At 38.9% G+C, this 12585-nt stretch overlaps 1 protein-coding gene across 1 annotated transcript in view; it reads right to left on the bottom strand.

Moving 5' to 3' along the window:
• Positions 1–12585, bottom strand: part of SLCO5A1 (solute carrier organic anion transporter family member 5A1) — an 81030-nt gene that overhangs the window by 32955 nt on the left and 35490 nt on the right. Inside the window, exons 3-4 of the mRNA XM_074817658.1 lie at positions 9982–10208; positions 1989–2153 (exon numbers count right to left, since the gene is read on the bottom strand). Coding sequence (XP_074673759.1) covers positions 1989–2153; positions 9982–10208 — 392 coding nt within the window. The remainder of the gene's footprint in view (positions 1–1988; positions 2154–9981; positions 10209–12585) is intronic.

Below are 12585 nucleotides of genomic sequence, written 5' to 3'. Positions count from 1 at the left end.
GTTCTTTCTTTTTTTTTTGGACTTATATAGCCTGGAGGCCAAATGCCACCTGCTCTGCATGTGGAAAACAAAACTTCAAGCAAGACAAGACTGCAGCACAAGCTGCACATGTTCAGTACATGAAGTTTGGCACATGGCATTTTTGCTGATGATTAATGCCAGGTTTGTTTAAAAACAGAAAGAAATTAGCTGCTTATGAATTGAGACGGAAAATGACCAATAAAAACTTTACATCAGTCACATGAACAGATTCAGCAAGCACATGTACTCAGCTGGCAATATATACATATGAAGTATAGCTGTAATAATATAAATAACATGTAAGTCCTCCTTTTGCTAACCAGAATTTTGTAAACTGGACATGTCTTTTACTAGATTAGCCAGTAGCAATCTAGTACAAAATCTCAAAGTTTCCTTTTCCCATTTTTCCTACAAAAAGAATTTATAAAATAGGTAATAATTGTTGACTTTAATACTAAGTTTAGGAGTTGGGGTTCTGGAAGCAGTGCTCATAGCCTGAGATATTTCCTCATCTTCTTCTGGTTCATTGTAACAGTCTTTATCATGTACTTTATAACAGGAAAACAACAGATATTAATAGCTTCACACTCTGAACAGGGTCACATAATTTTTTCCTTTTTTAATGTACTGGCTGTTGAATATTTTGTCTGGCAAGAATGTTTCTGGTTTATCCTAAGAAGGAAGCAAGTTATGGAGTGGCAATCCCATCAAGACTTATCACAGTAAAACTCCTATGCATGTGTAGCTATCCTAAGCTTCAGACAGCATCACGGTCCCATCAATCAATATTTCCTCCTTGTACACAGAACACAGGGATTTCATGCCCTGAAGAAAATCTCATCCCAGCAAGCTCTCAACTAGAAGTCACCACAGGGTGCTTGTCTGAAGTTTCCCCTCCGCACTCTAGAAAGACTCCTTGTGTTTCTTCCAGCCACTGCAGGTGACAAATGATTCCCATGTGAGGTCTCTGCATCTTCTCTCTTTCTTCTGCTACTTTTTATCATTTCCTTGACTGACGCCCCTGAGCAACTTCACTCCATACTTCACCCCTGTTCCCACAACTCACACCCCACTCCATCACTCCTTCCCAGGTGCAATATCTGGTAGTATGGGGGAGAAAAGAGATAACCTGCCCAGAAATTTGCAGCTATTCTACATGGGAAGCACTATGGAGAAGTCAAAAAGATGCTTATAAAGACAAGTGTCTTTGATGCAGCTAGGAGAGAAGGGAGATGATCTGCGTGACATGGGCCCCAATTCTGCACAACATTTTGGCCCCTTTCCCTATGGAAGTTCTCATCTTTCCCTCCTGCAGAGCTGTAAGAAGCTTAAAATTTTGTGGTTTATAGTTCTGTTAGAAGTTGGACTTGGCTGTACGATGGTGCAGCAGCAGGGGAAGTGATATACATGCAAAAAAGGGGTCTCAGACAGGTGAGGGAGGATTTGGGGAGCTCTCCTGACCAGACTTATTGTGCACTCAGTGTTAATAAGTAAATAAGGAGAAAACCACCAGCCTGAAGGGGAGACAACTGAAGGATGGGACAGAAAAACAACCCGTCACTGGGGAAAAAAGAAAGATGAGGATATTTTAAAGATCAAAGAGGAAGCAAAATTCACAGAAAATAAGAACAACTTTAAAAGACCTTTTAAGGTGCACGAATTACAGTAATGCCTATAGGTTTTCTAACTTGGTTTTGTTGCTTTTTTCCCCCTTGAAGACCATTAACATATCAGAAAAAGTCTGTCTAAGCTTATGTAAAAAACCCCAGGCATTTAACAGTATAAATGGGTTCATATTTTACTAAACACATAGAGCAAACATCAAAAAACAGCCTGAATATCTAACCAAATGCACAAAACTGGATCCAACCACCTGTTCTAACAAGTACGTTTTTGGTTCATTCCTACACTGATTCATTTCATTAAAGAACACCAACCCTTGCAAGGTTACACTACGCTACACTTACCAGTGTAGATGCTGGCATTGGAAGCTGGGATGCCAAACTGTGACTCGATGAACTTGGGAATGAAGGTAATAAAAGCTGTGACAATGGCACTCTCAGCTGTGTATGACAAACTCACAAAAAGGAATGTCATGTTGCTTAAGATCCTGACAGCTGCTCTTGGAAGCTCTATAAAATGACAAAAATGACAAACGAATGTTACAAATAATAAGCGAGAAACAAAAGCAAACTGAAACAAAACAAATTGATTTTCTTTGAGATGGACTGGCAATAATGGCTTGCTAGCATCTGGCTACATTTGCTAAGCGGAAGGGAGAGTGCATTTTTGGGATTGCAGTCTTTGCTGTCTGCTCTTACCCTATCTCACTGCATTGCCCTGGGGCTGCAGTCCCACTTTTCACAAACACAACTGAGGTCTGTTTTAACAAAACCATCTGAAGAAACAGGCTCTACATAGTAACTCTATAAAGGAAAGAAAAACAGCTATAAAATGTAGTGATTTTGGAATTATTCTGATGTCTTATTTTGAAATTTTCCATGAGATAACACATATCACACTGCTGAACCAACAGTAGAGTTTTGCACCCCACAGGAGGAAAACAGATCACATGCTCCCCCTGTAACTCTCTGCTTCAAGGACCACGCTTGGAAAGCTGGGATAATACTATAATTTGGAAAGCAAACCAAAAGATTTTTAATTAAACATTTTTCTATACGATTTTAAACTATTTACAATAGATGCAAAGCATACTGAAAAAATTATGTCAATGATATCAATGAATCTCAATATATCTTAGATACAACTCATTTAATATTCTCAGAAGGGATAAAACAATCAGTTAAAAATGAGAACACATCATTAACTTAAATTGAAAAAGCATTCATAGATGTTGCAATTATCCTCAAATCAAACATCAAAAGCCCATGAAATTCAGCACTTTAGTTAAAAGAAACACTTAAATACTTTTAATTCAGACCTGTAGTGACATCAAATTATCATCACAAGATGATAATAACTCTATTCAAGACTTAATTTTTTCAGATTAGATGGCATGATTTTAAATGTGTTTTTTTTCCTTGAGGCTTCTACTGAGATCAGATCTTCTGTTCAAGTATTATATCTAACCTACTATGGTCTGGGCTTTTTCATTTGCTTTTCACTTCATACAGAAATTGAACACTGCTTGAATCAAAGCCCATCGAATTCAATGACAAGAGCACAACATGTTGAGTAAGAACTCCTGGGTGAGAATTTTATTGATGTTAAAGGCTGTCAAGTCAAAAATCTGTCTCACTTTCTCCGCTGACTCCAGTAGGTTATCTGTATAAAAGCAAACAGAATTTAGACTCTTGTCATGTTAAAACTTGTCAGGCTGCAAATTAGCACCTAAGTTGTCTGACTGCATCCACTCTTAGCTTATGGCAGTCATCAAAATTTATACTGAATTCATTATGAGTACAGGGTTTATAATTTTAATGTAGTCAAATGCTTTCTTGCTGCCTCTATGAAGAAACATATTAAATGTTAAGTACAAAATTTGGTGGAAATAAGTAATAAATTAATCATATTAAGAAGCACTCATATATTTGAATCTTAATGTTTTCTACCACCTACAGTTTTTCTTAAAAAAACGATGTGGCACTGTTTGCAATAGAAGAACAGAAAGAAAGAAGATAACAGGAGTATGAGACAATATAATATCAACATGAATATATGGAAACTGTAATGCAACTGTACACCTTCAGAAACTACATTACAGAGGCAAGTACAAAGATGAAATAGCATCGGTATTTATTGGCAAATATACTGCATGTTTAATATACAGCTGATCAAAATTTATCTCGTTCAAAAAGAAATGAAAGAGAGAAAAAATGAAAGATCTACAATACAATCAGATGTCAGCCCTCAAACCTCATCAGCTTTAGCTTTGTGTCTACTTTTGGGTTGGCTTGTGTTGGGTTCACTGACGGGGGATTAAGATGCAAAGAGAAACCAAAGGGCAAGAGCCAAGATTCTCGAACCCAGCTTTTGCATCATATGCAGTTTAAGAAAACGGCTGCCATAAGGCTGCAGCCAGGCAGCTGTAGCAGGATTTTCCTGGGGACAAGGTGCAGGATTGAGTGTTTCTCCCCCTGCAAAGAACCAAGAGGTTAGGACTGTGCTGCTGCAGCTGTGGAAAAGGAGCTCGGAAACAGAAAGAGGGGGTGCCAGGTTCAGTCCTGCTGGAAACAGCTATCTGGTGACAGCTGCTCACCTGTGCTGAAAACATGTGGAGGAAAATAATAAGATAGTAACTTTCAGAAGACTGGACATCACAGAGAGAAATATCATTTTGTCAGGTTGATGAACTAAGTGCTCTTTGTAGAAACGAACTGGAAGTACTTGGCCAAGAGTCGAGTCCAAGATCTTTGCATTATTTTAAAGGGCCTGGTCCAAATATCATAAAACCTGGTAAAACTGAGCTTCAGGAAAATGACTGATTCAGAATTTTTGATCTAAAGATACTGAAGAACTAATTAAGTGAAGAACTAATTAGGTAAAGAACTGCAGAGCTAATGAACATTTTGCTCTGGTGTTCATATATAGAGCTGTACTTTCTGTTGACTCCTACTTGCATCTCATCTGAGCACTCAGTCTAAAGGTCATTATTAATTTCAACACTAATTAGTATTCTGAAATTGGATTTCTACCGATAAACAGATAAAACTCAGCGTCTTGGGATAAGCACAAGTTCTCTTACACCCATGTGAAGGATTCTTCAGGGAACAGCTCTGCTGATTTCTGTAATTTTTGGCATGAAATAAACCAGATTATTCCTGCATGCTGCACTAATACATACTGCCTGAAGCAGTTGAGTGTTGAAGTTCTTTGTGATTTATAAAGAGCAACTGTCTGACATACAAGGAAAAGTTGCTATATAGTAAGAAATTTGCAAATAAAAATACCTATTCAGAATTAGGTCTTCCCTGATTTCCTCCTATGATAATAGTCAAATCCTGTGTGACAGACTCTCTATTACACTTCTAAATTTGAAAACTTGTAATAAAAAGGCACTATAAGTATCTCATATCTTTCAACCACAGAAATTCTAGTAAAAAGCAAGAATGCTAAAAACTTTAAGGATCCTTTGTAGTACATAATCAATCATGCATTTAAAACATTTCAATGTCATATTATTTTTGTGTGACTAGCCATAGGCCTAGGCTTTGATTTCAAGGTCATTGTTAAACCTGCCAGGTTCTGAATTTTGGGATGTCTTCAAAAACATCTCTTGCTTTTGCAAGTGAGCATCAGAAAAAAACCAATGAGAACTTGCAGTTTCCCCTATTCTGTCATTTGAACAAATACATCTCTATTGATTACATTCTTAAAACTTCTTTTCTTGGCATCTTTCTTTTTTTTATTTTTTAATAACCTAATATGTAACTAAGAGTAAATTGAAATCTGCCTTGCTGGACTGGTTTGCCAGTCTACTGGCAATTTTCTTCCCTTCATGGTCTTTGACAATATTTTTTTCCCCAGTCAGTATTTGTTTCCTTTCACTGGTATGCTGGACCAGTCCTTGATTCATGGTAAGGGAAAAGCATAAGAAAAATCTGCAAGCAATACAAATATTTGTAAATACTGCTCTAAGCAAAACTCTTAAAGCTCTAGAAACAATTTCAATAAAAACCCAAATAATTCTGACTTCACCTCCTTTTTCATCATTTAATATATTTTCTCTTATCCCTGTTGCTGTGCATCTAGCCTAAGGCAAACTAGGGGAATAAACCATCCCAGTCTACAGCACTGTCCTCTTTTATTCCATCAGCTGGTAGGAGTGACACAGATATTAGCTGAAGGACCTCCTCTCTGCTGGTGCTCCAAGCCTGGACAGCTCTATCCAAGTCTGCAGCTTTGAAGGACACTGTCTCCACACTGAGGTCTCAGGGGCAGCTTCTGCTCTCATGCAGTACAAAGCAGAGCCATGATTTGAGAATTTCTGATTTGTTTATCAGAATGGAAACGAGCATTTTCAGTCAAACACAACTACTTCAAATATATCTTGCATGAAGCCAATCACTAAATTCTAGAATAATATTTTGCCATGTATTTCATTTCATTATCTACTCACATACCATTTAAACAACCTCATTCAGGTCGATTCCTCAAGCATTTTGAGGACATGCCTTAAGTACCTGGGTGGCGGCCAGATTGTTCAACAGCCCCTAATATCCCACCAAGAGTAGGGAGGTTCAGAGTGAGTTTGATCTGATTATTACTTTTGTTAATTTGATTTAGAGCAGCTCCTCGAGGCTCCAGCTAACACTACTCATCACTGCACGGGGCCATGCCAACCTCTTCTATTTTGAGCTCTTCAAGATGGCCTAAGAAAGGGTGAGGGGGGAGCGACTCGCTCAAGGTCAGTGGCACAGAAGGATCTCCAGCCCACAGTCTGCTGAACTCTGACATTTACAGTGCTCACCAGGCGCCCCCACACACAGACCACTGTCTCCACCTCCTCTTCTGACCTCTGCCAACTAATCATTGGGTACTGCGGAAACTCCAATCCAGATCCTTAGGCAAGCACTGCAGTGGGCTTACGCTACAATCACAAGCCCCTCAGGAGTTTCTTTTACCTTTGCTGATGCCCTGACAGGCATTATTATCCTGTTTCCATCCCTGGCAGGAACTGACTGGGAAGGGCATTCGACAGCTGATAGACATGAAAAGGCAGACAGGAATATTCCACATTTAAGAAAGGGCTGTGCACAGGGACAAAACTCAAAACATTAAAAAAAACCCCAAAGACTACAAAATACATGTAATGAATGAACACCCTTCATATTAGATCAGTACATTTTAGGTATTATATACATTTGCTTTCTTTACACTTCCCCTTTATTCAATTGCACAGTTTCATTATAGTGGTAAAGAGGGACTCCAGATACAATTTCCATAGTACAAAACCCTAAGGGTACCAATGTAATAAATTAAAACAGTGGTTTTGTCTGCTCAGGTTCATGGTTTATCTGCATGTATAGGATTGAACCGTGGCTTCTTCATTATAAATCTCCTCTAGCTCATGTTATCTACACTACCTCTGTTTCTCCCAATAAACTATATCAAATTTTCTTCCTCCTGTGACCTATTTAATGTTTTATTTAATACTTTTGATACCTGCCTCAGAAGCATTTTCCCTCTCATACTTTTTAGAATAAGAAAAGACTGAATTCCAAGCCCTTGCATCTTGTAACATGAGAAAAAGCAAAGAGATATCTGTATTTTTATCTGATCTCAGCTCTTTCATGGGCCAAAATAAAGCTCAGGTCACTGAAGTTGAAGGCTGCTTGCAGATGGAGCCAGTTTTGGTTTATTTCTTCAGCCTCTACTGTCAGCCATTGCAGGAAAAAAGACCCGGCCCTCTCCCATCATGCCTTCTTGATTCCTTTTCATTCATCTAGAGAACTAACTTACATGAAATTAGGACAAGTTACAGCAGGACAAGAATCATTTTGCCGGGCTTCCCAGGTAAGACAACATCTTATCAGAACATCAAAATAAACAGTTTTTTTCTGAGACTTTCTTTACCAAAGCAGCATGGATTTTAAGATTTAAAGGCACTGACCTCTGGCATGGTAGACTACGAAATCACTGGTATTTATTAGTACAGAACAGAAGACGTGACCTACTAAATCATCAGTCTCATGGCTACTGCCTAAGTGGAGTTTCTGCCCATGGTGCTATAAAAAGATGAAGTCCTGAAATTCAATGGGAAGTATAAAATGTACATTGCCTCTCAGAAGAAGCAATGCTAAATGACTTAGACACATGCAATCCTTTTTTCCTTCCCATTATAAACAAAATGACCTCAACTGAGAAGCTTGAGGCATGATCTCATTCCATAAAGCCCACTTAAACTTGAAAAATAATTAAATGATAGTGCATTCCTGCTGCAGGCCCTCTTTGCTAGGGTAAATGACACCTAATGGGAAAGCTATTATCAGCTTAGAGCAAAATACTTTTCTCTGCGTTATCTTGACTTGCTTGGTATCCTTCTGACATGTGGAATACAATGCTGCTTTTCACTGTTCCATGTGGTGAAGTTTCTCCTCTAGAGAAAATGAAAAGTTTTGTATATGAAAAGCTCTAATTTGGTAGCTCCATTAATATATTAATATAAGATTTTGTAGAAGGTATGGTACACTTTTAGGCAGATACATATCAAAGAAACACATGTTAAAATGACGTATACAGAAGTTTTCATTTCTGTGAAAAAAAGTACTAGGAAACAATCTCCTAAGAGAATACTTGTTTTCTGTGTATCTGCTGTGCCTGTAGTGACACAACATGACCTGGAAGGTGAAATCATGTACAGAAACAGAGAACCAGTATCAGCAAACTCATCCAAATGCAGAATCTGTCTGAACACCTCTATCTTTTCCAGGCACACCTACAGGATGAAGCAGTCCCTCTGCTGTGGCACTGCCCGCAATGATTAGGAAGGAGCCCAGCAAAGACTGAACTCCCCTTTTCCACTTCCCTAAGTTAGTGAGAAAACATTGACAGAAATAGCCCAGAACTACTTTTACTAATCAAACGCCAGTAGGTTTGAAAGCCAAAAAAACCCCACACCTAGCTTTATGGATTTAGGAGAAAACATGTATGGGGACCCAAAAATATGGGGAATAGAGTCTTCAAAGAAGGAAGCTAACATACTTTTCTTGCTTCTCCACCGCTTTTTTATCGACTTTGCAAACAAAGGGAGAACATGGTTCTGAAAGATCTGATAGTGCAGGTTTACCTTGCTTGCTCTGTGACTTGATTAAGATGCTGATTTGTAAGCTAATAAAATCACCATAAGCAAATTCTGGTCTCCTGTTTTTTCTTTATTTCCACAGAAATTAACAGTAACTTTAGGTACTCTGAGAGTACAGGTGTAAATGCAATGTAGAGCAAATCAATACGCATATGTGGGCAAACACTACTTAGAATTAGACTGGTTTTGCTAAGCCTTGCCTACTCAATATAAAGAGTGATCATAAACGTGTCATTAAAAAATCTGCCAATCATTATATCCTGGACTGATATCCAATGAAAAAGTAACACTAATGTTCATGTCAACAAACAAACACTTAAAGTTTTGAGTTCAAATTACCTCTAACGGTACAAATGACATTTCATGGCTTCTAGTCCCATTGCATTCATTAGGCTATCACAAAATGGAACAACCAGCATTCATATCATAAATCCAAGGAGGACACGACAGCATTAAGACACATTCATTCTTGTCCTATACTATTCAATATTATGACACTGTTAAGCCTATATTGTCAACTCCAAATGTATATGCTGCACATAAATTATTTTTTAACAACGCTGCCCTTCTTCCCACAGCATTTTATCAATGATTACTACTTACTGTAAAATTTCACATTAACAATTTACTTTCTAGAGAAAATAAAAATCTCTACTCCTTGTCAATCTTTCGATCTTTTAGTTTCAAAATTAGCACAGGTTTCATTTGTCCTAGTCTTCTGAAGATAAATAGCTTGCAGTACAAAATAGTCAGGAAAGGCATATGAAACAACTAAGCTTTCTCAATTAACTTACCCAAATGCATGAATGCAATTGAACTAACATGCTAGAATTCTTTTTACTTGTTTCATTTATACTTTAGAACAGTACTTTATTCTATGAAGGATAGCTTAAACCAAGTATGACAGTTATAAACTGTAAGGTATACAAATATATCTGGTAATAGAGGTCCTATAACTATAGGAAACAGGCTACCTGTTTTTTACAGGTGCACATTAAACACTTCAATAATTTAAGTAAATGGATGTCTTACACTCATCACTGCATTTTGTAAGGACAACCATCTATTAAATCTTAATAGCAGAATGTAATATTAAATACAGGATGTCAAAACTCTGCCTTCAATTACACTCATATGATCCTAGATGACCCTGTATACAAAATCTAAAGCATTTAAAAATTAAAAACAAACTTCACCTTTAACATTCTTTCCAAATCCCATAGAGGCAGGAACTGCACTGTCTGCTTGCATTTTGCTATTTGTTTTCTCTTTCATCACTTCATCATCACTTGAAACATCATCAGAGTTCATCTTCTTTTTCTTTTTCTTTTTTTTATGTCGAGGAGGGAGCTTTTTTGGAAAGGTAAACATGGGAAATATAACAAGGAGCATTGCAATGGCACAAAGGAGAAATCCACTCCACCTAATGCCAGGAGACAGGAACAGAAATGAAAGTAAATGCATTACATGAAATAAAAAAAACGAAGTGATTATTACAGGCTGTACTGGCTGGACATATATTTTGCAAAATATGGAACACTGACATTAAGAGTAAAGGACTGGAGTGGGGGAGAGCCTTCACTGCACTAATACACTTAATTAGAAAATGTTTCTGTTGGCTTGTATACTGATAAAGTCATTTATCCAGAACCCATCAAATATTATGAAATAGTGCCACCTTTGAGTTACCATAAATTTTCACTTTTGATAATTATTCAGTACCGAGTGCTAAGAAGTAGATACTAACTTTTACTTTGCCTTTCTTGGATAACTCCCAGTAAAGCAATACAGTATTCTTCTGGAGAACATGAAAAAAGTTATCCATAGCACAAGAAGATAAAATGTCCAGATGGATACATCAGGGCTAAATCTGCTCTGTTTTCCAGTGCCTACCTCTCACTGTCCTGACTGTCCAATTCTCTCCCCTCCCAAAGAAGACCTCCCAAAGCCTGATTGCAAACAACTGATGTGTTGCAGTTCATGCCAGGGTTTATGTCTAAAACTTTCCAGTTCTGTTCTGTGACCACAACCTGAAATATCCCTTCACAGAGAATTTTCTCTTCTCTCCCCGTGTCTTATATGAACGGGATATAAACAACCCTGCAATGATCCCTTGGCTCACACGGAATGACTTGGGACATATCCACACAGAGGGCAATGTATGGGATGACAGAAAAGTGCCCTTCAGACTGCAGGCATACAGTTATCCTCCCTGAGGCCAAGAAACTTAAAGAACTTTACCACAGCACCATACAAGGGCAAAAGGGCCTTACTTAGAAAGTATTGTAGAGTTAACCTTCTGCAGTCAGAAGGCTGATAGTAAAGTATCACATAACAGAATTTCTCCTTTAAGTTCATCTCGCAGTGAAAGACTACAGGGAAACATGGATAAACTCGCACTGATGTTCCCATAAAGAAGGATGACCTCAGAATTCATCCAAAGACTTCTTCCCATGTACTGAAAGTACAATTCTCACTATATACTAATGTAATTGTACTGGGTTTACGCAGCAAGGTTTTGGTAGGGGGGTGGGGGCTGCAGGGGTGCTTCTGTGAGATGATACCATGAGCTGCCTCCATGTCGGACAGAGCCAGCTCCAGACAGCTCCAAGCCAGACCCACTACTGTCCATCAGTGATGCTGGTGGCACCTCTGTGGTAACTTATTTAAGAAAGGGTAAAAAACACTGCACAGCAGCTGTGTGAGGGGAGTGAGAAAATGTGAGATAAACAGCCCTGCAGACACCAAGATAAGAGAAGAAGGAGGGGGAGGAGGAGCTCCAGGCGCTGCAGCAGGAAGTCCCCTGCAGGCGCAGGAAAAGACCATGTAATGCAGGTTGTTCCCCTGCAGCCCATGGATGACCACGGTAAAGCAGATATCCACCTGCAGCCTGTTGTGAACCCACAGTGGAGCAGGCTCATGGCAGGAACTGCAGCCTGTGGAGAGGAGCCCACACAGGAGCAGGCTTTCTGGCAGGACCTGTGACCCATGGGGGACCCACACTGGAGCAGTCTGTTCCTGAAGGACTGCACCCTGTGGAAAGGACCCATGCTGGAGCAGTTAATGAAAGACTGTCTCCCATGGGAGACACCCCACGCTGAAGCAGGGGAAGAGTGTGAGGAGGAAGGAGCGGCAGAGACAAAGTGTATTGAACTGACCAGAACTCCCATTCCCCGTCCCCCTGCACTACTTGGGAGGAGGAGGTAGAACAGTCAGGAGTGAAGTTGAGCCTTGGAAGAAGGGAGGGGTGGGCGGAAAGTGTTTGTCGTTTTGTTTTTAATACTTACTATCCTACTCTTATTAATTGACAATAAATCAAATTAATTTCCCTAAGTCAAGTCTGTTTTGCCCATGATGGTAATTAGTGAGTTCTCCCTGTCCTTATCTCGACCCACAAGCTTTTTGTCATATTTTCTCCTGCTGTTCAGCTGAGGCAGGAGGGAGTGAGAGAGCAGTTGGGTGGGCAACGGGCAGCCAGCCAAGGTCAACCCACCCCACCCTCCCCCCCCCAACCTACACTAGTGTTTGGAAGTTTCAGTGAAATTAATCACGTTACTGCAATATCAAACCATGACAATGGAAAATGGAAGCTCTTTGCTTTCAAATCACAGCTTACAGAACAATCTTTTTGTGCATCCTTTACGCTTAAAAAAGGAAGCTACAACAGGAACATACTAATTATATATTTGTTCAAACTTTAAAGATTTAAAAGTATTGAGTAGACAGGATTACCTGCACAAGAAACAAAACCATTTTAACTCATATTGTAATGCAAAAACATTGCAAATTGCATTTTTAAA

Source organism: Strix aluco, chromosome 1, assembly GCF_031877795.1.
Source record: "Strix aluco isolate bStrAlu1 chromosome 1, bStrAlu1.hap1, whole genome shotgun sequence".
Taxonomy (NCBI): domain Eukaryota; kingdom Metazoa; phylum Chordata; class Aves; order Strigiformes; family Strigidae; genus Strix; species Strix aluco.
The sequence above is the reverse complement of the archived record's forward strand: the minus strand, read 5'-3'. Positions and strand labels throughout refer to the sequence as shown.